The sequence below is a fragment of the Arvicola amphibius genome, chromosome 15, assembly GCF_903992535.2.
Source record: "Arvicola amphibius chromosome 15, mArvAmp1.2, whole genome shotgun sequence".
Classification (NCBI taxonomy): domain Eukaryota; kingdom Metazoa; phylum Chordata; class Mammalia; order Rodentia; family Cricetidae; genus Arvicola; species Arvicola amphibius.
This window is the reverse complement of record NC_052061.1, coordinates 13,373,099-13,399,300: the sequence shown is the minus strand read 5'-3', so window position 1 is coordinate 13,399,300 and position 26,202 is coordinate 13,373,099. Positions and strand designations below refer to the sequence as shown.

The window sequence follows — 26,202 nt, the reverse complement described above, 5'->3', positions numbered from 1 at the left end:
TATGAGATGATGATGAAGTAGGTGAGCAAAGATGCAATTATTAGACATTTTCAGAAAACTTTGTGTAATTTAAAGTTTTTGTTTCTTACGGGTGAATTGTCTTCTGAAGCGCATTAGATAAATGAAAGAACAGGAGAGAGAAAAGTCTGGGGACACACCCGCATTGCGGCTTCTCTGAACACCCTTGGAACTTTTTTATACTGTTTATTTATAGTCCCCAGGTGCAGATCTTCTCTGCTACTACTTTGGCCTGATGTGAGTAATTTAAAAACTTGAATCTAGACAGACGTACGTGCAATGTTTTAATTATCATCTCAAATTTTAAGCAAGATGAGTTGCAATTTTAATCTAAGTAGTACCCAGCTGATGGGCAAGGCATTCCATAAATGTTCTTCTGTCTACTTAAAAATGGTTAATATTATAAATTAATGTTAAATGTGTTTGTTATCAAGGTGGGAAATGTTAAAAACAGGATGCAGCCTGGTTTTATTTATAGATATGAAAATTTTTAATGAATATTTTCAACTATGTGTTAACATTAATTATCATGATTATTTATAGAAATGTTACATTTCTTTACATATATACATCTAGTTACAATTATTTCCTATTGTTAAAAATAATTCTGTTAGCCGGGCGGTGGTGGCGCACGCCTTTAATCCCAGCACTCGGGAGGCAGAGGCAGGCGGATCTCTGAGTTCGAGGCCAGCCTGGTCTACAAGAGCTAGTTCCAGGACAGGCTCCAAAGCCACAGAGAAACCCTGTCTCGAAAAACCAAAAAAAAAAAAAAAAAAAAAAAAAAAAAAAAAAAAAAAATAATTCTGTTTAATTTACAACTCCCCCCCCCCTTTTTGTGACAGGGTTTCTCTGTAGCTTTGGGGCCTGTCCTGGAACTAGCTCTTGTAGACTAGGCTGGCCTTGAATTTACAGAGATCTGCCTGTCTCTGCCTCCTGAGTGCTGGGATTAAAGACATGCGCCACCACTGCCAGACTTACACTTTTTAAAGATTTATTTTTTAATTTATGTATAAGTGTTCTATCTGCATGTACAGCTTTATGCCAGAAGAAGGCGTTAGATCCCACTAGATATGGTTGTGATCTACCATGTGGGTGCTGGGAATTAAACTCAGGACCTCTGGAAGAGCAGCCAGTGCTCTTAACTTCTGAGCCATCTCTCCAGCCCCATATTTGCAAACATTTGCTGTGCGTGTTTAGGATCCATATATTGCAATCAGGAATGCTAAACATGTTTTTCTTCCAAGTTCTTAAATGAATAGCAAGGTATTATGTCCATTCCTGTGTTTTAAAAAAAAGGGTCCTTCTAACAGTCTATCATTATATAGACTCATAAGCATTCCATAAGCGGATAGGTCTTCCAAAAAATGGCCTAAAGTAGTCTGTGATGAGTGCTCAGTATTGTTGTGGGAACCTGCTCTTGCTAGCAGAGATGGAAGAAGCATGAGCACTTTGATGTTTTGGAGTCGTAGTTAGAGTAGACTAAATCCTTGGAAGAGGATGTGAATAGACAGAGAAGAGAATTGCATCCTAACATGAAGGACAGCAGGCAGTAGCTTGAGATGGGCAAGAGCGAACCGTGTTTTCTGTGAAGCATTCTAATGTACACAGAGAGGAGAGCAGTGTTCTAATGAGACACTGGGTGGAGTAGAGAATCCATGTCCTAAACACAGCATAGGGCTATCCTTTCTCTTACCCATCGTTCTTCTCTTCATTTGTTCAACAATTGGTTACCTCCTTTGTGCAAATCAATGACATGAGGACAGTAACTTGACCCTGCAGTCCAGAAGACTGACAGAAGCCTGCTTGAAGGAAAACACCAGGGGAGCTGTCAGGGTGACTCCAGATTGTTTGGTTGGAAGCGTCACCTCAACTCCCTGACACCCCTTTATCCAAAGAGTCTGGAGTGTTTGGTTGGGGGCTTCACCCCAGCTCCTGGCATCCACTTTGGAATGTTGGGTGGAAAGCTCCATTTCAAGCTTCCTCCCCTGGGAGTTGCCTCAATCCAAACTCCACCTTTGAGAAAGCCCGCCAAGGGTGACCCATCCCCAGGGAGGCTCAAGACCACTCCCACGGGCTATTTAAACTACTCCTCAGAGAACCAATACAGGGTCTCTCCTTTCCCTCTCCGGGTTTTCCAGGGTGGTGTTGGTAAAGCATTGGCATCCATTAAACCTGGACTTCTAATTGGGTTTGATTTGGTCTGATTTGAGTTTTCGGGCCAAAAAAAAAAAAAAAAAAGCGGTAGAGTTAGTGGTCTTGGATTCCAGTGTGAAATGTGAATGTAGTCATCATAATTACATGCAATATATATTTTGTTTTAGTTTTTTCTGGTTTTTTTTTTCACTGGAAATTGAGATTGGGTCTAGAATCATGTGTGTGCTGGGCAGGTGCTCTACCGATTGGCTATATCCCCGATTCTGAAGTAGACTTTTACTGTTTCTGGTGAATAGCTGAGTAAGCAAACACAGATTGAGCTAAAAGTGACTTCAGGAATCACATGAAAAACAATAGTATAAATATGATTTCTGTAGTAAACCAAGGGTTGTGAATATTTTACATGACGTCAGTTTTACTTTGAACCTCTCCGTGTGTGGTAGACCTAATTACAGATGAACACTGAGTTGAGAGGCTCTCCTGAGGTCTCATTTATCAAACGGTAATAACACTGGGGCAGAAAAGTAAACACAAGGTAGCTTGGAGTCCCTGCTCTCACGGAGTTACTTTCTGCTGATTGAATAACAATGAACTATGTAACACAAATTCTGGAGCTGACAGAACCTTTAGGTAGCCTGAAAGGTAGTAGAATAGAGAGAGAAGCTGGAGATTCTGGGGCAAAGCAGGTTAGGTGTAGAGGAAAGAGAAGACCCTAAGAGGGAGGGATTATGGTTGGACCCATGTGGTAAAAAGTCATCCATTTAACAATCTGTTGGAAAAGCAGTCCAAGTAAGAGCAGCCACTGCAAAAGCCCTGTGATGGGGCAGAGAGAACCCAGTGTCCATACAGCAGGGTGGGAAAGAAGAGAGAGAATGAAGTGGGCGGGAGCTAGAGCAGGAAGGCCCTTAAAGCAGCTTGGTTCTTGACCTACAGATGACAGGAAACCATTGGAGAGTTTGGATGGCATGCGTGTAGGGATGGGGTGGGAAGCCAATTATGAATGATGGATTTATACTTTTTAAATCCCTGTCTGTAGGAGGGAGGCACTGAGTGGACAGATAGACCAGTTAGTTGACCACGTCCAGGATCCTTGCGTTTTTGAGTAGGATTCTAGTGACAGTGCAGACGGAGGGCTGAAACGTGTTTAGGGTGTGGGGGGAGGGGACAGGCAGAGCAACACATTAGAGAGGCGCACAGCACACTCTAATCGTATAAGAAATAGGCTAGACTGGTTTTTATCCCAGCCTTGCCACTTGCTAAATTTAATTTTGTTATATAAATGTTGTTGGTTTTGTGGTGCTGGGATCACACACACAGGGACCTCATGCATTCACAAGTACTCTGCCTCTGAACTATATCCCAAGCCCATAAGGTTCTTAAAACTCTCCATGCCTGAGTTTTCTCATCAGTAAATGGAGCCATTGTAATAACATATCTAATAGAGGCATTTCGATGAGTAATTTAGTATAACTTCTTGATACTTCATGTGAGCTGATCTTTTTTTTTTTTTAGTTATTATTGAAAAGACGGCAAAAAGAATTAACTTTTTTTTAACAGAGCAAGAATTCATAATGTGAGCTTCATATAAATAAAGAATCCTTTGTTGGAAATTAATACATCTGTTTTCGTCAGGGTGAGTATAAGGTTCCTGTTAGATGACCAGTCACGACTGAAGGTGGGAAGATGGGATCCTATGAGACTGATTTCTTCAGTCTCCAAATCTGCCCTCTCTGTGGTCCTGTAGCAAGTGAATGGTTAGGGCCAGATTCTGGCCCAGACTGCTGGACTCTGGATTCTAGTTTTGATTGTCGCTAGCTTTGTGCTCTTGGATGTAAGCTGGCTAAGGCTTTTGGGCTTCTTTTTCTCATCTTTAAGGTAGGAATAGTTTGTTAAGCACTTAAATGGCTCTTATACACAAAGTGGTGTCTAATATAATATAATACAATACTTATATTAGCTGATGTCATTTTTCACTTCAGAAAACTGCTGTAGAAATTGGACTTAAAGGGTAGAGTATCAAAGATGACTCGGAGGCACTGAGAGACAGTGACCAATTAAATGGTTGTAATAAAAACCTGTTTGGAATGAGGGCCGGGTTAATGAAGAGTCAAGTTTTAAAACTCACTTTAGAAAGAACCTAGAGGAAAATGTCCCTAAAACAAGTAAGCTGCGGGAACTGGAACTAGAAAGCAAGTTGAATACTAGAGATCACAGAAAGACCTGCTCATAGATAATAATTTGAAGCTTCAGAGAGACTGAGAATGGACAGAATGGAATGAGTGCTCACACATTCCCAAGGACCTCAGTATGTGGGTCATGCATCCCTGCAGGCAGAGCAGAGGGAGACTTGCACAGGCAAGGCGCAGAAGGGTTATGTTCACGTTCGAGAAGAGAAAGATGAAAAGTGTCTCCGTCTGCTCAGCTCCCGAAGCTGAACACTACGAACCAGGCAGCTTTTAAACGACATCTTCTCAGGGTGCTGGAAGCTGCAGGTCTCACATCCCTGAACTGGCACGCTCGCTATCTAGTGTGGGCCTCCTTCTGGGTTAGAGTCCTGCTTCAGGGTTAAAATTTCAGCATCTGCATTTAAAGAGCAAAGGAGGGAGACATTCATATTATCATAAAAGATGACTATACTTTTTTGAGATATGTTGAACTTCTTTAGGGAGGAACTAGCCATCTATATGATAATGGCCGATCTACATGTCTTAGAATGGTGGATCCAGGGTGACATAGATTTTTCACTCATCCGAGAGGGTCAGCTGTCCCATGGTGGGTGTAAAAACAGCGGAGCCCTTTCAGTGAGTGTTTTCTCTGTCAGATATGCGAAGCGCTTTGTTCTCCCCGAAAGACAGTTCTCTGAAGTAACGACAAATCTTCTGCAGAAGCAAAACAAACAAAAAAAAAATTAGAAACCACCCAAGTGTCTACTAAAGTAAGCATTCCTTAAGTAAAGTGTGGTCTGTCTGTGTAATGTAATATGCCCTGGAGATGGTTTTCCTAACAAGGTAGCTCTACCATAATAAACTGCGACGAAAGATTTTATGTTATCATAGACATACGTCACAGCTTGCAGTTCTCTGCGTCTCCCAGTGGACTGAGCTCCTCAAGGAGGGACGCAGCTAGATTTAGCTGAAATACGGTCTAACGTGGAGCCTTGTGCGTTAATACGCGCTTGGTCAAGTGAGGAAGTGGAGGCATGATGGGAAAGGGAGAGTGGGGGTTACGCAGGGGTGACCAGAGGGGAAGGGGAGAGAGGAGAACTTTAGACGTTGAAAATACTCTATTATTCGAGAAAATACCACTCAGAAGGTACTAATTGCCTTCTGATAAGGAAGTTGTCAGAGCAAATTTGCAGTCTTTAGAAAGCAGTTGGTTTTTAAAAATGGGAAAGATGGTTCCGACTCTGACAGTGGAAGGCGTGGAGTTGTGATGGGACTACCCCTGTGTGTGGAGTGGGCTGGGGGTAGTGTTGGCGATGCAGAGCCCAGCCGCATCTGGGAGATGACTGTGCATCAGAACTCTGTGCTATGCTGGTTTTCTGCCCTGTTATCTAATGAGCCTAACTAGGTACTCATGGTGATTCAAGGTATAATGGCTGCTTTAACTCTGAACACAGACAAGTGGCAACAATGTCACCCTAACCCACCTGTGATTCAGAAAGAAGTAGCAGCTCATCAGTGGGGGCTGGAAGGGCTTCATTGTGACATCTGTATTGGAGTGTATGTTTTGCCTTACTGTTTACTAAGAAATCCATAAACATCTTTTGTCCTGGAAACAAAGTCATTAATAGGTCTCATTGGCTTAATGGCTTTATTTGTTATTTGAAATCTTGATGAGACTCTGAATTATTAACTTTTCTCGTTGTTTTGAGAAACAGTCATTTGCAAGGTCTTACCAAGTATCAGTTTATAACCTTGTAAGGTGTGTTTGATTTTGTTGGCGTGTTAAGTCATATTTCTCTTCTTCATTTACTTAAATCATATGACAGTCTGCCTGTAATGTCATTTTCATGATGGTTCTGGGAATTCTCCTATTGATTTTATGATGTTTACTGCTAATAGAAGTATTCCACTGTTTCTTGTCTGCCATCCCACAGAAACTTACGGTAAATCAAAGGTTCTATAGCATGCTATTGGGACTGCTGGATTTGTTACTGGAAAATAGTTATAGCTGATCAGTACTTTCAGAGCAGCTAATATAGATAATTTGTACAGGCTTGAAGTTGGGTTCATTTTAGCATATATGTTAATTATATATGTATAATATATATATATATCATAGTGACTCCACAATTGTAGCAAATACCCAATACTAACAGCTAATATTTAATGACATAATGCTAATTATGTAGACAAATATGTAGGAACAAAATATTAGGAAAAAAGCAATTTGATATATATAAAGTGCCAAAGGAAAAATGGCTAACAGAAAGGGAATAAGCTTATATATGGTTAAGATGTCAAATGAGCAGTATTAACTCACAGTCATTTTTTATGGGGAGCACATAAATTGAGCTTTTTATTTTTAGCTCCTCCTCTTCCCTTCAGAGTTAAATGATGGAAAATTACTCTCAGTTCCCAAACCACTCTTATGCGTCATTCAAAAAAGCCCTGACAAGCTAGCCTCTCTAGAACTGGTGAGATTTATGACTTTCCCTCCTGGTGTTCTGTTACTCTGTCTACACCATCAAATTGATCCGTAGGTAGTGATGGGCAAGAAAAGGAAGGCAGCGCTTAGACCCAGCTGCTGTCCATCCCTTGAATGAACTGCTTGGTGATCGTTAATATTGGGCTTGATTCTCATTATAGCTGGTCATGATCAAATCTTTCTCAATGTTTCTCCTTCCTCCTTTTGTGCCTTGCAGGGTCCACTGGAAAATGACTTGGTGGTTCATGTCGCACTTGTAGCAGAAAGCCAGCGGTATGAGATGCAGCTGAATGGTGCATTCTTCTGTGGGAAGGGTGGGGAATGGTTGCTTGCTGTTTATCATGTTGAGAATGGGTGGAAATAAACCTCGGCAGTTTCAGGCGTATCATCCGTGTGACCTTTAGTGTTGTACAACATAGTTTTCATGTTTAACTTGCCGTAAATCGTAAACGTAAATGTGGATATGAGAAATTAATGCCCACACATTACAGAGATTACAGAAAATCATTGCCTGTCTTTCTGACTGAAACCCCAAAGCTCATGATACTTTGGGGGAAGAAGCCATCGAGCCCTTCGGATTCTAGTGTACATGGTGTATTTCAGATAATAACAAATTTACCCTATGTTCCAAGTTAGCATTGTCTGTTCCCTTCTACCTCTTTCATTCACATTTCCCGAACTAGAAATGTAATGTCTAAAAATAGTTCTCTTCCTTCCTCTCCACCTCATCTCTCTGTTCTCTATTTAGCCTTCAAGTTTTCCTCAATACATATGGTATTCAAACTCAAACTCCTCAGCAGGTGGAACCTATTCAGATCTGGCCTCAGCAAGAGCTGGTAAAAGTAAGTAATTCTGTGTCTTCCTCCTTGTGCAGAGAGCTATTGGAACAAAACTGCTGGACTTAATTCAAAGGCAAGATGCATAGTTAAATTTAAAATCTGAGAGGTCACCATCTTAAAGTTGGTAATTAAGTTAACAAGTCCACTTTTTTATATTTTAAGTTAAAAAGCAAAATGAACAAAATCCTTCATTGTGTGTGTTTGTACATTATATTCGTGGGTCTTGATTTCTTTTCTTGTTAAAATCAATTACTAGACTTGGGTAAGCACTTTAAATGATAGACCAATCTCAATTTTCGATGTCATATGTGAAATCTTCAGTTTTATTTTATTTTCCTTGTGCTACCGTAAAAACCTCAGATTAATTTTTTTTTTTTTTTTTTTTTTTTTTTTTTTTTTTTATAATCACTGCCCCCTGCCCCTGCTTTTTCCAAGCTTTACTTTTTGGAAGGTGAGATCATTCTTAGATGTTGGGTTTGTTGACTCTAAAGAAATTTAATGGCAATAACTGGCTTTGACATAGTTAGATACCTATTTGGGGTGAGATTAAAAGTTGGCTTTGAGAACTAGTCTTGTTGGGTCCAGGGGCATCATGCAAAGATGGGGACAGACCAGCAAAGTCTAATAAACCAGAAGCAAACTTTATTCCAGAAACCAGAATCCAGAAAAAAAAAATCTCCATGGGGCACAAAAAGCTCAGCTAGCTGAGCCCACAGCCAGAGATGGATTTTGTAAGGCTGTGGCGAAGGCCGGTTTCTGAACCCACCTTTTTATAGTAGGGGCACCAAGCATTGGGTCTGAACAAAGGAATTTCTACAATCTCAAGGTAAAGCTCAGATACAGATTGCCTTACTTTACAATCTCCATTAACAGTTTTTCAGTTAAACTAGTATTTGTACTTAATCTGCTGTCTTTCTTGCTACTTCCAGGGGTTGTTTGCTGAAGCCCTGAGCACTCCCCTTTGATGCTACCAGTTTCACATAGCAGGGATAATGCATAACCCAGAGGTCATATATCTGTTTCCTAAAAGTTTACTCGGCTCATATCCGTAGGCTAGCTCTCAGTTTGCAGAGAGATGCTTGGGCCTTGTTGATAGAGCTATGGGTTGTAAAGCAGAGTAACCACTGTTCATAGTTAATCCCTAAGCTACTGAGAAAGCTGCCAACAGTCTGTTCCCATTCTCCCAGGCTTACAACTTTCTATTTCTTTATTTCTACATTCCTATTTCTGGAATCTACATTTTTCTATTTTTATTCTTGGACCCTTCGGTCTGAAGATGGGTGCCGAGGTGCCTGTGTTTGTGGGTTCTCTTGCTTGTGGGATATAGGAAATTACCAACCCCACTCGTTACTTATAAACACATCTTATTTAATAGTTGGTTTTAAAGATCCAGAAACAAGCTACCCACTGCTGGACAGAGTGTTCACAACAATACCTCTCCAGGAAACAAGGTTACATTGACATAAATGATAGAGGTCATAGCCTTGACCGTTGCTAAAGAATGAAGGCTGAAAGTGAGGTGTGTGTTATTCAGGGAAATGCAGGGGCCCATAATCCGTGGTCGTCAGACTTGGCTTGCCAGTAAGACAGCACAAACGAAAACCTGGTTTCAAGGCAGGAAGAGCACTACCTCATTCTTCTTTAAAACACAGGGCTTTGGGCTGGTGAGATGGCTCTTGAGGATAAGAGCGCTACCACAAGCCCCAGGGCTTGATTAGATCTCCATAACCACAGCAGGCAAGGAAAGAACTGAGTCCTCGAAGTTGTCTTCTGGCCTTCACACACAGGCTATCGCACGTGTGTACCCACACAATAAATAAGTTTAAACGTGTTCTCTTTTTACATGTACATCCCTCCTTCTTCTTCCATCTACTCAACACACCGTAGAAAAATAAAGTTAGTCTGGGCAGTGACACACATCTTTAATCCTAAAACTCGGGAGGCAGAGACAGGCAGGTCTCTGTGAGTTTGAGGCCAGCCTGGTCTACTAGAGCTAGTTCTAGCACAGGCTCCAAAGCTATAGAGAAACCCTGTCTCAAAAAACAAAACAAAACAAAACAAAAAAAGATAAAGTTAAAATTATAAGCATTCTTAAAATAGATAACACTTAAAATAAAGTCATACCTAAGTGGAAATGATGGAGTTTTGTGTTTTGTTATTGTTTGTTTTTTGCTCTTGTTGTTTTGTTTTGTTTTATGATATAAGAGACCAGGAAATGGGGGGCTGCAAGGAGAAATGGTAACACAAAATGGGAGGAAAGGATGCCAGAACCCAAAGCATCACATAGTACAGCCAGGCACAGGCTGTGTCAGCCAAGATGCTTCCTGTTCTCTCCCTGGCAGTGCTAGAGAATAGAAAGGAAGGTTAGTCCTTGAGAAGTATGGCCTCAAAGCAAAGTAACCCAAAGCTCTTCCTTCAAGTCTAATTAATATGAGCACATTTTTAATGGTAGATAGGTAGTTTTTTTTTTTTTTTACCAGATGACATGTGATTTATATGTAAAAAGACAGTCAGTATAGATAAAAGCTAAATCACTTGAATATAGCTTTTATCCATTCATCAGCAAACTGCTGGAATATGCAAAGCATTGAGTGTGACTTAAATGACCTCTGAGTCTAGTATGTATGTATGTCAGTTCCCTGTGATAGCAGCTACAGTTAGGTATTTGTACAAAGTGCTGTAGGATCACAGAGGCAATAGAAAACATTCTATTGCACAGTATCTGAAGCATGTCCTGATTTGCATTTTATTGTTTTAAAATGGTGTTAGCAAGTGATTTATGCTTTGGTGGTGAGATAGGACTTAAGACAAACTTGTGACCAACCAAGCTTCCCCGTGCTTGTGTCAAGATGGAAGAGTATTTTTTGGTTGTGGCTCCAACCTGTCTTCCAAACTAGCTGCTATGTGGGGCTTCCTCCCCTAAAATATGTTGTTTAGCGTGTGTGTGTGTGTGTTTGTATGTGTGTATCCGTTATAAGTCTGTCTTTTAAAAGGAAAAAAATCTCACTAATTTTAGTTGGATGCACATAATCTAATGCCAGTCACCGCTGCTTTTCCTCTGAGAAGCTGCACCCTGTTTCAGCACACAAAAGAGGATGTAAGGACAGACAACTGGAAGCAGGGCTTTTGCCTCATGTGGTTAAACTTGTAATGTGCTTGGTGAGATGTCCGTCATGGTGATCTGGATACAGTACAAAGTCTGAAGCATGGCTGTATTTTGGGGTGGTTGGGGCTCATCCATGTGTTTCAGCACACTAGATATATGGGTGTATATACACAGGGACAGCATTGCCAGGTACCACCTACTTAGTCGTCGTAGACCTGCCTTGTCATGGTTCAGAAAAAGAAAAAAAAAAAAAAAGAAGAGTCCTTTTACTGTAATAAAGAATAACAGTCCTACCTAAGTAGGCCAATTTTAACTTGCGCATGATTGGTTAATTTTACTACTTCTCAAAATTTAGTCATTCAGTTATTTCAGAAAATGTAAAAAGTATTTGTGGGAAAGAGTGTCCAGTCTAGCGTGCTGTGCTTCAGTCTCAAGTGCACCTGGGCAGTGTGGTGCTGCCAAGTATTCATTCTGAGCAGTTGTTTAAAGTCCCTGCTACTCAGACAATAGGCTGCTTGGGAGGACATTCATAATAGTTTAAAGATCTGATACAACAGCAGATTTGTATGTGGTGATGTTATTTGCGGACAGTTTGAATCACAATCATATTGTACAGGAAGAGTTTGATTATCCATCTAGAAAAATTTAGGGTTTTATATGTTATCAAATGGAAATGCAAATTCATTCTAGGCAGATTAAACATTATGTATTTTAATTGTTACTACATTTTATTTATTTATTTATTTTGCATTCCACAGCACACATGTGGGGGTCAGAGGACAACTCACAGCTGTCAATTCTCTCCTTCTGCCAAGTGGGACCCACGACATCAATCTCTGGCCCATAGGCCTAGAGGCAGGTGCCTTCCCTATTGAGCCATCTTGCCAATTCCATTTAAGTATTTCAAATTGATTTAAATATAAAATCACTTAGAATAAAAAAATAGAGGAATGTATTTCATAGCCTATTAAGACAAAAAGGCCATATTTAGGATACCAGCCCAAGCAAGCAGTTTGGGAGATGAGTGGCAGATTTCACTAACTAAAGCATAAAAAGCTGATAAATCATAGCTGGTTATGAAATTTCCTAGTTGGAAAATACATCAATACTGAAATACCACTCAGTGGGTGACATTTTTCATACTATGGAGTTCTCAGATTTTCTAACACTAAAAACTGGATAAATACTTACTTCAGAGGATAAGGCTCTACTGTCTTACAGAAAAAAGGGACAAATATGATGAAAAAGGGGGAACAAATGAAAAATAGAGAACATTCACATTTAATACACTGGGAAAATGACCCAAAAATATGCCAGTGCCATAGTGTGGAAGTAAAATGAAATGTCATTTCAACCCGAAAAGACTGAACATAAAAGAACTATGTAAATTGCTATATATTTCTAGAGCGTGAAAAACCAGACATTACATTTCAAAAAGAAAGGATGGTCTCCTTGGTCAAGCAAGTCTAAGAAATTGTCTTGTGGATATAATTGCATACCATTCAAAGATATTGCTTGAAATATTTTTTAAATGACAAAAAAATGAGAGCTAATTTCATTGGGGACTGGAAGCTACATAGGAAAAGGGGCTTCCTGCCTGGGCTGGATGTTTTTAACTCAGCAATTCCAGGATTGCGTTGTGGGGCACCTTCCTGCCCTCCAGTGCTCCGTCTCCACATCGTGTCTGGAACACTGCCATAATAAGCCCAACAACTGGGACATCAAGAAGATTATATATTGTAGGAACCATTTATGCTAATGTGTGCCCATTGATCCATGAATATATTGTAGATTTACGTTTAACCTGTGTCCTTTAAGAATCTTTCGATGCTTCTTCAGGCTTATACAGTTAACCTATACACCCCTTTCAAAATATACCAGAGTCAAATAATTGTTGCATAAGGTATGAAAATAAACAAGACCAACATGTTGGTTTGGAGTACTTTGAAATTCATGTAATCAGGAAACAAATCAATAAAAACGATTCCATTTTAATCGTAGAAACTCAGTGGGAGATGTGTGGCCCTGAGTGTTTGTTTGCTTGTTTGTTTTGTTTTGTTTTGTTTTGTTTTGTTTTTCAAGACAGGGTTTCTCTGGGTAGCTTTGGAGCCTGTCCTGCAACTTGCTCTGTAGACCAGCCTGGCCTCCAACTCAGAGATCCACCTGTCTCTGCCTCCCGAGTGCTGAAATTAAAGATTAAAGGCATACGCCAACTCTGCCTGCTAGCCCTGATTTTTTTAAAACTTTAAGTGGATGGATTTCTCTTTCTTTCTTTCTTTCTTTCTTCCTTCCTTCCTTCCTTCCTTCCTTCCTTTCTTTCTTTCTCTTTTTTTTCCTTCTTTCCTTTTTTTTTGTAATAACAAGGGAAGCATTTGTCTCTTTTGAATTGCGTAGTGAATCAAAACCATGCAGGCTGTACACTTCTACCAATACAATAACAGTGCTACAGTTTAGAATGTCACTAAGTAAATCTAAAATATTTTGCTTTCAAAAACTCAGCTATCCAAAATCCACCATTCTTTGGCTAGTTTGTTGATTCTAGATGGAGCTTCTGCAGTATCGTTTTCTCTAGAAATACCATTAATAAGCCAAAGGATTTGTTTCTTACAGGCTTATTTCCATCTGGGTATCAATGAAAAGCTAGGACTGTCCGGAAGACCAGATAGGCCCATTGGCTGCCTTGGCACATCAAAGGTGAGCATGCGGTTTTCCTCATGGAGTAGGTTTGGGTAGTAATTCTGCATGCTGAAGTCATGCTTGGCCTCTGGCCACCCCTTGTCACATTTCATTATTGCTTGAGGCATTTGTTTGAATTATTATTTTCTGCACATAAATCTTACTTATTGAGTGTCGTATTACTGAAGCTTTCGGGAATAAATGAACATCTCACTGCACGTTATTGCTAAGCTTTGTAAAACGTTTATAATAATATTTACTCAAGCATAGGGTTTTCAACCTTATTAGAAATGTTCTACTTTAAGTTTACTGTCATACTGGCTGAAGCAAAAAAAAAGAAGAGAAAAAAGAAAAAAAACCTTTAAAATGTAAGAGTTTTATAAGCTATTACTTTGCCTACTCAGAAATAAGTGTCAGTGTTAATTGTGGTTGAGACTTCGGATGCCACACCTTCGTGTTTTGTATCTGTTTGCTTTCTGTTTCCTCTTGCAGATTTATCGCATCCTTGGCAAGACCGTGGTCTGCTATCCCATCATCTTCGACCTGAGCGATTTCTACATGTCCCAGGACGTTCTCCTGCTGATAGATGACATAAAGGTGCTGTGGGGAGAGATGGCTGTGTTCGCCCTGACTTGTGTCAGGTGCTGTTGAATGGAGAGTGCTCCTGGGTGTCTGTGACAATGGGCGACACCAAGTAAAGCAGCGCCTTGGCAGAGTTTGGAATTCTGGCCATGCTCGAGTAAAATTACACTTTTCTAGAAATGGAAAAGACACAGTTTAAAACTGTGCTTCTTTGGTACTAATAGTTCATCCCTTTTTGAACAAAGTTGAATTAGCAGAATAATTTTCTTTGCGAAGACTGTCCAGTAGAACTTCAGCTAACCCATAATTGGATGGGTTAAGATCTGCTCCACTCCACGCCGTATGTAGGGCAGAGAGGCTTAGAACCTTAGTTGCAACACCTGGACCAGGCTGCATCTGTTAAATGCTTGACTCTGTGTATTCTCAGGCAAGTAACTTAGCTCCTGTGTACCTCTTGTTTCATCTGAAAAGGCAGATAATAAAAGGGCCGCCCCGAGGAATTCATATATGTAAAACACTCAACAAGTGTGAGCACTTCGTCACTGAGCGGGGAAGGGTCATGCAGTGCTGACGAGAGCACGCCATTGATGGTTTCCATGGGTGCAGGTCACTCTCTGCCGCCTCTTGCTACTAATCCATAGCGAAAGGCAGTGACAGTCTCCTGAATGATAGAGCGTGGGGGAGAGAAAGAAACATGAAGGGAGAGGGTAGAAAAAGGTGTCAATAAGTCAGAACCTCAAAACAGAGAGCAAAGTCTAAACTGAAAATGATGTTACACTTCCGAGTAGCCTAAGTCATCCAGGGCTTGCGTATCAGTTGTCACAAGTGTCACAGGCTCTTTGCCGCTCAGTTAATGACCCAGGTAACCTCAGATGTTACTCGGTGACGGCCTTCTTCCATCTCATGTTTTGATAGAATGCACTACAGTTCATTAAGCAATACTGGAAAATGCACGGACGCCCACTTTTCCTTCTTCTCATCCGGGAAGACAACATAAGGTAGGTTGGTGGAAAGTGAGCTGTGGGGCTGGAGAAAGGGCTGAGCCATTAAAAGCCTATACAGTTCTTGCAGGGGACCTCAGTTCAGTCCCTAGCTCTCATGCCAGGTGGCTCTCAACAACACGTGACTCCAGCTCCAGAGAACCTCATGCTTTCTTCTGGCCCTTGTGGCTACTGCATTCATACACTCACACACACACACACACACACAGAGAGAGAGAGAGAGAGAGAGAGAGAGAGAGAGAGAGAGAGAGAGAGAGAGAGAGAGACAAATCACATAACTAAAAGTAAAGTACACAATATTTATAAACTTTATAAACTTTACTTGCCTTCTGGCTATTAACATAGAACGTTTGAAAGCAGGGCCTCCTGGTATTTGTGTGTTCTTCTTAGCATGTTGCAAGCTCTTTCACATATATAGCAAATATTTGATTGTTAATTTCCCATTCTGCTGTTAATAAATTTATTTTGTTTATTTGTTTTATTCTAGAGGTAGCAGGTTCAACCCCATATTAGACATGCTGGCAGCCTTTAAAAAGGGAGTAATTGGAGGAGTCAAAGTTCATGTTGATCGTCTACAGGTAGCCTTCCAAACCTTAGCGTGGTTCTTGTTCTGAACGGCTAATCTCGGGGCAGCCATGTTTCTCGGGGTGCCCACCTCCATGCTCTGTTGTCATCCCCCCGGATTATCCAGTTGTGTCAGCCAGGTGCTGGACAGCGGCTGTTTCCTATGCAGAATTTTAGACTTTGGAAGCTTAACTTTCATTTTGGTATTTGAGGAAACGAGTGCATAAGTGGACACATGTCTTGCTTATAACCTTGGGCTTTCCCAGGCGTTTTGGTCATGTGCTGTTTTGCTTACAGAACTATATAACATCCAACCAGGAGAAATCATTGTTCCATTCCAGTATTACAGCCTTGCCCACACAGTTCCTGAACAGAAGCCCCAGCTAGAGCACTGTTGCCTCCTTTTAAACATCCTCTTCCAGAAAAAAATCAAGCATTTAACTAATTTCATACTCTCTAATACCAAGTGATGTTTTAAAACAGAAATCTGTAGCATATTAATAGGATTTGGCATTAGCCAGTTAACTTAAGGCAAACATTTACTTTATTAACAGAAATATCCAATAAGGGTAAATAGGATATATAAGTAAAAAATGTTAAGTAAAAGTCTCATTTGTGTGCTCTCAACATTTTTATCAGTTTTAAGAATTAGGAATTTTTTATTTTCTCATACTGTACATGGTAATTACTTACTAAACCCTGTTGTCTGGACCTTTGGAGTGTATCTAGGCTCTAATTCGCTTCCTGTAGCATTGACACCATGATGCAGGCTACCATTGTCCCTCACTAGATTTTTCTTTCACCCCCTGGATTCTACTAGAGACAGTTAGTTTTGTCATAATCACCTGTCACTAGCAGTCACATGAATTGTAAACCTCTGGTAACTTCTCTTCTCCACAAAAGTGGAGACCAGAGTCCCAAAGATGGTTCTGTGTGATCTGTAAGTCCTGCACCTGCATCATGGGCCCAGCTTGCTACCAACTTCCCAGCCACTCTATTTCAGCCACACTGTCCTTATTGCTTCTAAAATTCATCCTTCATGCTCCTGCCCTGGGACCTTTGCACTTGATAGTCCTTCTCCAGCCTAAGCACTGACTACACTCCTCCTCCATCCTGAGCATTGACTAAGGTCCTCCTCCATTCTGAGCATTGACTATGGTCCTCTTCTAGCCTGAGCGTTAACTAAGGTCCTCCTCCATCCTGAGCATTGACTAAGGTCCTCCTCCATTCTGAGCATTGACTATGGTCCTCCTCCAGCCTGAGCACTGACTATGGTCCTCCTCCAGCCTGAGCACTGACTGCACGCACTCCTCCTCCAGCCTGAGCATTGACTAAGATCCTCCTCCAGCCAGAATGTTGGCTATAGTCCTCCTTCCAGTGTCTGATTTACATATGAATCTTTTTTTTTTTTTTTTTTTTTTTTTTTTGGTTTTTCGAGACAGGGTTTCTCTGTGGCTTTGGATCCTGTCCTGGAACTAGCTCTTGTAGACCAGGCTGGTCTCGAACTCACAGAGATCTGCCTGCCTCTGCCTCCCGAGTGCTGGGATTAAAGGCGTGCGCCACCACCGCCCGGCTATATGAATCTTGTTAGAGAAATTTTCTCTGGTCACATATATAATGGCTAACCTGCCTCCTCAAATTTCTCTGTCCTAGTGTCCCTTCCCCTTGCTGTTCTTATTTCTACTTAGCATTTATTCCTCTGCTTTGCACTTACATCATCTGATGTGTACTAAATTTATAGTATCCATCTCATAGACATACTCATAAGGGCAGTGTCTTAGTTTAGGTTTTCATTGCTGTGAAGAGACACCATGACCATGCCATGGCAACTCTTATAAAGAAAACATTTAATTAGGGTGGCTGGCTTACAGGTTCAGAGGTTCAGTCTATTATCATCATGATGGGAGCATGGTGGTGTGCAGGCAGGCATGGTGCTAGAGCTGAGAGTACTGCATCTTGTAGGCAACAGGAAGTTGACTGACTGTCACACTGAAGGAAGCTTGAGCAAAAGAGACCTCAGAGCCTGCCCCCACAGTGACACACTTCCTCCAACAAGGCCACATCTCCTAATAGTGCTACTCCCCTAGGGCCATTTTCTTTCAAACCACCACAATCAGCTTAAGGGAACAAAGATTTCATATATCTTTTTCATGCTAATCCTTAGCACCTAATATAATGCTTGCATATGTTCAATCTGCTTATAATTGAACGTCATTGAAATGTACACAGGAGTTGGACATTTGGCTTTCTTATTCCTGCTCTACAGGGAAGATTTATGTGCCTGTGTTGTGTGTCCTCCCTGCATCTGTAATAACGTATTTGTGGATGTTCCTCTTTCATCATTTCTACTAGAGAAATGATGGGTTCATATGCCTCCAAAAGCAATATTTCCTACCTTCAGCTTCTTCATATTTGAAACAAACTGGGATAAAATAATATTTGTAAGATAATCTTAAAAAGGATACCTAATTTAAAAAATAATAATAACTTACAGTTTGTTTTCTGAGATTATTTCTTTAGATTATTAGAAGTGATAGATAAAGCTACAAGCCATTCCATATGATCATCCATTCATGCTACTCATCATGATGTACTGACAAGCAAAAAAATGTGTTTGAATTTAGACTCAGCTTAGTTTACTCAATTTATAATTGAGAAGTAGTGAAATATAGAATGACCATATGGGTTGTCACGTGCTGGGAGGAAGAGAAGCAATTACTTAGCTAATCATTACCTTCATGATCCTGTAAAATAGAGAGTTGATTATTACATCACTGGATGGCTCTGAAATATATTGCAATATCAGAATCCAAGGCATAATTTTCTATTGCCTTTCCCTCAAACAATTTAGTACTTCACTTTCTAAAAGTTTAATAAATGCTGAAATATTTTAGGACCTACTTTAAAAACAAAGCATATAAAGATGGAGGTTTAAAACAGTCAGTGGAGACTCTGCTCAATCCCCAGCACTGTAATAAATAAATGCTTGTAATTCAATGATCAGAGAGACCATCTTGTGGTGGCTTTCCTATTTTATATGACTCATGAACTTGTTGTTTGGTGTATACAGTCTATTTATAGATGCTTGGATTCTGTTTTCATTTGTTACATATAGAAATCTTTGAATTTGGAATGTTCATTTAGGAAATCACTTCAAAATCGTATTTAAGTAAACTTCAGCATTGCTTATAGAAAAGTATGAGCATAGAGTGTAGCTTAGCAGATGTAAACGTTTTGAATCATCACATTTCAGACATTGATATCTGGAGCTGTAGTAGAACAGCTTGACTTTCTACGCATTAGTGACACAGAAAAGTAAGTCCCCTTGAATTACTTGGTTTTTGCATTTCTTATGATTACATTAAGGAAGCAGGGAATCTGAAATGTTTTCTTTTGCTTTCCAGACTTCCAGAATTTAAGAGCTTTGAAGAACTTGAATTTCCCAAGCATTCAAAAGTCAAACGACAGAGCAGTACCGTAGATACTCCTGAGCTGAGACAGGAACCGGACATCACCATTACCGAGTGGAGAAACAAATCCACCCATGAAATCCTCCAGAAGCTGAATGTAAGCAAAGATGTAATCCCACTTGCCAGGATAGGACCTCTCTGTCAGGCTGTGTGTCTGTGTCCTCTGCTCTGTATCCAGGGCAAGCAGTAGAAAGTTGTCCTATTGGCCATGGTCGGTGTGCCTGCATGAAAGAGTGTAGATTACAGGAGTCTCTCAGGTCGGAGCTGGTTGTGCGGAGCGGCTCACTCAGCGCCCTTTACCCTCTCTGCTCCATTCACAGCTCTTCTGCCCCAGGGTTTAGTTCCAATGACTGCTTTGTCTCTCCCGTCACTGAGGAACATAGTCCTCTTACTGTGCCCACATGCGTGTTTTAGCAATTTGTTAATCTCTTGAGATTCCTCACACTTATAAAAAGAGATTAAACCTTACTGGTAGAACTGTGAACTCTGGGTCTTGTTTGACCACACAGATTTCAGCATATAGACTACTTTCCTTCCAGTCGTGACTAGCTTCTTATTAATCCACATAAACAGGACTATCACATAGCAGCCACAAAGAATATAAATAGTCCTGAAATACAAACATTCTATATGTGTCCCTTCCTTTCATGTGTCTCATTATACCCTGACTGTAGCATGATCTGCCATTAATAAATAAGTAGAATCAGGAAGAGTCTCGGATACTGGCAAAGTCTCAGATACTGGTACATTAATATTGCACACAGTGTAGAATCTGATTTGATCTTTAAATCCTGCTATATCCAGAAGCTGGCCTGTGTACCCTCTGCCTTCCAGGCTCTCAGACCAAGAGGTCTGTAATGTCATCTTATATTTATTATATCAATGACATCTTTTTTTTCAGTTTCATATTTTCTCTCTGTATCATGATTTATTATTAGTTAAATCCTATGGTTACTGATATTCATTTTATCCGAGTTCTTAAGCCAATTGATGTTTTCAGGACTGCAGCTGTCTGGCCGGTCAAACCATCCTGCTGGGTATACTGCTGAAAAGAGAAGGCCCTAACTTCATCACCATGGAAGGTAAGAGTAAATAAGCAGAGGGCATATTTATAAGAGGACCTCTAGAATCTGAATATCTATCAGATATACATAAATATGCCCACTGTTCTAAGTTATTTTCCTCTTCCATTAAATGCCTTACTCCTTAAATGGCAAACATTCCTTCTCCCTCCAGCACAGCAGACTCAGATGTGACTCTCATGCAGTGGCTTGCTTCTGTGCTTGGCCGTTCCTGAGCCTGAATTCTGCCTGTGACTCTGAACTTCTGAGAGCCCCATTGCTGCTTATTGGCATTGTTGTTTCCCTCTTTATTTCCTGCCATTTTTCAAAAATAGTATTGAATAGCTGCATTTATGAAAAATGGCTTCTTCATGGTTTGTTGTAGCCATTTGGAACAGAATAATAGAATTTTGCTCTGATGGTGATCAATAAAAAAAAATAAGTCATTCTAATTGTGTCTTTGTTCACTCTACCCTGAAAGGAGACCCAGTTATCCTTGAAGTCCACGTTTGTATGTAAGGTCTCTGCTATAAAGAATCCTAGAGTTCTAGATCATGATCTGTTTCCGGCATTTTATAATACAGAATAATATAGGATATGTTGAAATATGTTTAACTTCTAGTCATCAGATTTTCTGACTTATCTCAAAACACTGTTCAGTGGTACGTGTTAATTTGGTTGAAGTGGAAGTGTCCTAAACGCCACTGTGAGACTCACGGTTACAGTCTGGTAATGAACTCAGCTTCCTCAGACAAAGCCTCCGTAGCTCCACATTATTGTAGCAGTCATAATTCTCGAGTATTATGAAGCAGATTTCAAACACAATCTTTTATTTTTTTTTAAGTCTTAATACTAAACACTGACAGTCTTAATTGTATTAAGGAAAGTCATTGACATTTAACCTTTAGTTAAGCCAAAAGGAAGTAAGATATTTTAAAGTTAAAAAAGATTTCAACTTGTTACTAGGAATCTAAAATTTTAAGTATATATTTAACAATGTTTAAATCTTTTAAGTCATTAAAATATTATATAATAAAAAACACTTGGAGTTATCTTGGGGTTTTTATTTTCGGTTATTTACTACTGGGAAATATTTTCAAAGCATTTTTTATAAACTTGTTAATAAACATCTTTTACTTAGGTATCTGAATGACTTTAGAATTGCTTTTTTTTTTTTTTAAATTTGTTTTTATTCTGCAGTACTGGGGGTTGACTCTCCGCCTTGTGCTTGCTTGGGGAATGTGCTGCACTGAGCTGCCCCTCTAACCCTGCTATTACACTTTATTAGAGGTGGCCTCACCAGGTTGTGCACACTGTGCCTTGACCTCTCTGTGCTCCAGCCAAGCTCTGCACTTGCAGTCCTCCAGCCTCAGCTGAGTAGCTTGGAATACAGTCTGCACCGCCAAGCCAGCATTTGCAGGCATCATGGAACCTGGGTAGATTTAATTTATGGCTGTAAAAATAAGTGATAGGAAATTGGAAAGATTTTTTTTCTTTATCCTTACTAACTTATTGGTGCTCAATTCTGTCAAATTGTTTCTTACCGACAAACCAGTCCACATGTAAGCTGTGGCCAAAGCGATAATCCCGGGGGTGTATTGACCACATGCGAGTCATGGCTTAAGTGTGAATTTTCGGGGTGTGTTGGGTTATCACAGCTCCACACACTCAACAGGGCCTTAGTAACCTTCCACTGGAAAAAAAAATGGGTATATATTCAGTTGCCTAATTATTGTACTATGTTCTGTTTTCTATAGAAAGGTAAAATAATACTTGTATTTGCTTAAAAGGTTGGATTACATATTAGTTAAGAAAGCAATAACTTTGAAAGCACCACACTGCTTATTTGGGTTATGTATTTAAACCAGTCAGTTTAAAACAAAATGAATATTTAAGAGGTGGTTTTCCATTTACTTATTTATTTAAGGGGATAAATATTGTGCATTTAGTTAAAAGCTTTATTCAATGAAGACTTTTCTTATCCTATGCCTAGGTACTGTGTCTGATCACATTGAGAGAGTGTATAGAAGAGCTGGCAGCAAAAAGCTTTGGTTCGTATTAGTTTCCTTGTTGTTATTTTATTTCTTATCTTGTTATATTCGGCACCTTAACAATAACAGTTTATTCTTACAGGTGATACTCATCCTCATTTTGACATTTAAACTCTAAAGTTATGGCACCCTGACTTCAGACTTAGAAAAATATATGGGATAAAAACCTCTTCAGGGATTGAGCGTCCTCGCCGGACGGCGGGATAATCACTCTGCCATGCTGCACTATCCCAAGGACGGTTTTTTTCATCTCTAGCCTATGTCCAGAAAATCTATTCTGTTGTTTTAGAAGGTCGTAAAATACCATTTAATCCTTAGCAAAAATAATTAAAGGTAATTATGTCATCACTTAAGTTGAAAAAGTCATAAAGAAAGCTGTTTAAATTCACAATGAGGAGAGTGTACCCAGATATACATTTTGATGCAATTAAGTCTCAAGTAGTTTCTTATGAAACTCCCCGAATGGTAGTAAACCTCAGCTTTCTATTCTCTGAAATTAGGGGACTGGACAAAATAATTTGTAAGTGGTACTACAGCTCTACTTTATGGTGAATACACTCTTCCTGCTAAAGAAATAAGCATCCAGTTTAGATATTTCAAATTTCCACCGTAAGTTGTTGGTCCAGTAAGACATGCAGTCAGTAGATGTTTTTATACATAGTGTGTTTCACGTGTACATGTAGTATTGCTTGCACTAAGCAAAGCCAATTCTTGCTTCTGCATTATACTTATGTCTTGATAAAGCACTAAGTAGCAAACATTTAGAAATGCTGACTGTTATATTTAAACACTAGAGTCCTGGAAGCTTTATTTATTCTATTCTCCCTTTTATGGCTTTCCACTGCCCCCAGGCTGGCTGTGCGATACGGGGCTGCATTTACCCAGAAATTTTCCTCCTCTATAGCCCCTCACATTACCACCTTTCTGGTGCATGGGAAACAGGTAACACGCTCAGAATTTGGGAAACTCAAGTTGCTTGATATGTGTGGGTTTATCTGCATTCCAAGGGTTATATGCGTCTTTTGGTGTTCAAGTATTCGGTAAAAGTGTTTTTCTAGAAATGGGAGTATGTGTCTCACTAACTTGTTCAGCTATTGGCTTGATTTTCTACTAGTCCATTCATGTTGTAATTAAGAAATATAAATGCTTGTTATAGGCCAATTTCTGTGGAGATCCTAAATTTTTCTTTTTTAAAAATTGGTTTTGATTTTACTTTCTCTAAATGTTCACATAAATTTTACTTCTGAGGGGAATGTTGTATATATTGCATGTGGTGTAATTTGGGGGCTGTAAATCTGTTCTCTCGATAGTCTAAGACTTTTTCAGGAATGTATAAATAGAAGTGTGAATTCTATCCCCCAACATTCTGTCTTTATGGAGAAAGAAAGTGAGGGTAATTCACTTCTGAAATTCACTACTGAGTCTTCTAATCCAGGCATCTGATTATCCCGGTATCAAAAGAAACATAATTCAAGGCTAGGAAGAGCTGGCCCACTAGTTAAGAGCGTATACTGCTCTTGCAGAGGATTCAGGCCTGGTTCCTGACATCTGGCAGCTAAGGACCACTGGTAACTCTGGCTCCATGGGTTCCAGGCTGTCAGTCTCTGCAGGCACCTGCATTCACGTGCACATGTGTACCCATAGTCACACACACACATATACACTGAGTTATAATAATATTGTGGAGAGACCTGTAGTATAATTGTATAGGAGTCACAGCCACCAGAGATGCTCTCATGCATCTGTTGCTACCAAGCAGAATGTTCTCAATTCCTCCCTCTCCTGGCCCAGTTAACAGAATAGTTAGGGCCTCTTGGTCTTTTTCTTTCGCATATTATTTTGACATTGATCTTGGTACCAGTGATGCTTCTTTACCACCGCTCGGTGGCTGAGGTGAGGTGAGACTGTCTTCGAAGAGTCAGGTCTAAGCACAGTTTATTGTTTCTTCTCTATCATGTGAGGCCCCAGCTGTATATGTTTTAAGTTTCCTCAAATCAAGGGCACCATTCACTCCTCATCTTTTCTGTTTGTGAAGATCTGGCCTGCTTTCTTCTTTGCCCTCAGGTCGGTTGTACGCCGTGCAGCAAGTCTTTTAAGTAAAGTAGTGGACAGCCTGGCCCCATCCATTACTAATGTTTTAGTGCAGGGCAAGCAGGTAAGTATCTGTTTTCCACATCACAGTCACAGCGGTTTCTGCTTAGGACACTCAGTCTGGACACCTTGATGGCATAGATGGCTCACAAAGAGATTACCAGTGGCTTGGGGGTTTCTTCAAAAGTCTCTCTTCTCAAGCACAAAAGATGCACACACAGTCTGAAAGTAGCAGAACATTCTAGTGGGCCATCTCATTTTCGCCTTGCACCTTGGGACTTTCATTTTCAGCCCCCGTGTTTACTTGTGTTCAGTGCAGTTTCCAGTGTAGAAAACAAAATGATGTACCTAAGGGGGCACTCGGCCAGGGTCGTGATGCTCAGAGCAGAATAATGTACCTAAAGGGGCACTCAGCCAGGGTCGTGATGCTCAGAGCAGAAGCTAGGTGCATAGCAAAGATACATTTTCCTTCCACTCCACCCGACCGCTCCCTTCCCACTCCTTACGGATCCACTCAAGTAAAAGAAGAGCCAGAGCCTACATGCCTGTGCTGCTCCTCCATCCTTCCCGCTCCAGCAGCCCCCCCCCCCCCATCGCCTAGCTCCTTTCTAGCCACCAGGGTCAGCTCTTCACTTCTGCTGACAGGCCCATCTATAGCTGCACACACTCTCTCTTTCTCCTCTCTGTCCCCCTCCTTCCCACTCTCCTCCCTCTCCAGCCCTGTGTCTCTTTCCTATTCAATCCTTGATGGTGAATGGGTTGGCTTGAGCTGTGCATGTGGAGTTGGGTGCTGCTGCTCATCTTCTGTAATCTCTAATCATCTGGCTGGTTCGTTATTTGATGAGAGTGAAGCTCTGTTTACTTTGTCTCTCCTTTGGAGATGTATGTGTTTATTGTGTGTTCCTGACAGCTAATCTAGGGATATAGTGAGCTTTAATAATGGAGTTCTTTAACCTTCCTTAATAACACCAACTAATTAGTCATATTTCAGGACTCTTAATTAAAACTGAAATAATTTCATTCAGGACCCAGCTTTAGGGATGTTGGGATAATGTTATTTACCTTCTCGTATGATGTTGTTCAACAATGAAGAATAATTACTCTAATAAGAAATTGCTGAGAAAAAGTTACTTCCCGTATAGTTTTCTCCATTAGGAGGTAAACTTTAAACCACTGTCAGTGATTTGGTAAACCAAGGAACAGGAAGTCGTTTACCCAGTACCTTTTTATTTCTAGAATCTGTGCTCTTGTCCCACACCATTGCATCTGTGAAAGAAAGTTAGCCAGGGTTTGAGAAACATGTCTCTCCTGGTTTAAGGCCCATGGCACTGAAGTACAGCTTGTTCTCACGCCTGTGCTGATAGGTCTCAGACCTTTTGGAGGTTACTGACCTGACCCTAGAAGGGTAGGTTTGTTGTATCCATTCTGAACAGTATCTATAAGATGCTGCAGCCTCCCCTCAATACGCTGCTCCCACATTCAGAAGTCTCAGAGCCCGCGCTCCAGCTCTGGCTGGACTTCTGTCCACCAGACCAACACCGTCTCCCAGGGAAATATTCTCTTACTGCAAAGGGTGAGGCTAATGCCAACAGCTCAGCCTAATGAGGCCAGATGCCAACAGCTCAGCCTAATGACCAGAGGCAGGCAGTTTCTTCATTGACTGATTCTCATCCTCCACAGACAGAGAAATGGAAATAGAGCAAAGTGTACATTTGCTCATTTTTAAGATCTGTTTCTGCCTGAAGTAGTGTGGTTTCCTCAAATGACTTGTAAATTATCTCAAGCTCTCTTGGATAAAAGTAGTTTAGTCTCATTATATCTGGGCGCCAATAATGTACCTCTGTTTTCTTTACATGGTGACATTTAATCCATGTAATCATATTCATATTTACTAGTTGGTGTCATTAGTGTTTGCTAAATCAGTAGTTCTTAGAGGTTG

The 26,202-nt window shown here is 40.4% G+C and overlaps 1 protein-coding gene across 7 annotated transcripts in view; it reads left to right on the top strand.

Annotated features, from left to right (window-relative positions):
• The window catches only part of Phkb (phosphorylase kinase regulatory subunit beta), a 175,867-nt gene that overhangs the window by 115,738 nt on the left and 33,927 nt on the right, over window positions 1–26,202 (top strand). For 6 of the 7 annotated variants that reach the window (XM_038312371.2, XM_038312376.2, XM_038312373.2 and 3 more), the window contains 11 exons: window positions 7,040–7,095; window positions 7,571–7,664; window positions 13,378–13,461; window positions 13,936–14,040; window positions 14,941–15,023; window positions 15,514–15,604; window positions 18,844–18,905; window positions 18,995–19,157; window positions 20,061–20,142; window positions 22,115–22,172; window positions 23,024–23,114. In XM_038312371.2, the coding sequence (XP_038168299.1) occupies window positions 7,040–7,095; window positions 7,571–7,664; window positions 13,378–13,461; window positions 13,936–14,040; window positions 14,941–15,023; window positions 15,514–15,604; window positions 18,844–18,905; window positions 18,995–19,157; window positions 20,061–20,142; window positions 22,115–22,172; window positions 23,024–23,114 (969 nt within the window). Of the gene's footprint in view, window positions 1–7,039; window positions 7,096–7,570; window positions 7,665–13,377; window positions 13,462–13,935; window positions 14,041–14,940; window positions 15,024–15,513; window positions 15,605–18,843; window positions 18,906–18,994; window positions 19,158–20,060; window positions 20,143–22,114; window positions 22,173–23,023; window positions 23,115–24,236; window positions 24,328–26,202 lie in introns of all 7 variants that reach the window. The other variant, XM_038312372.2, reaches the window with a different exon arrangement.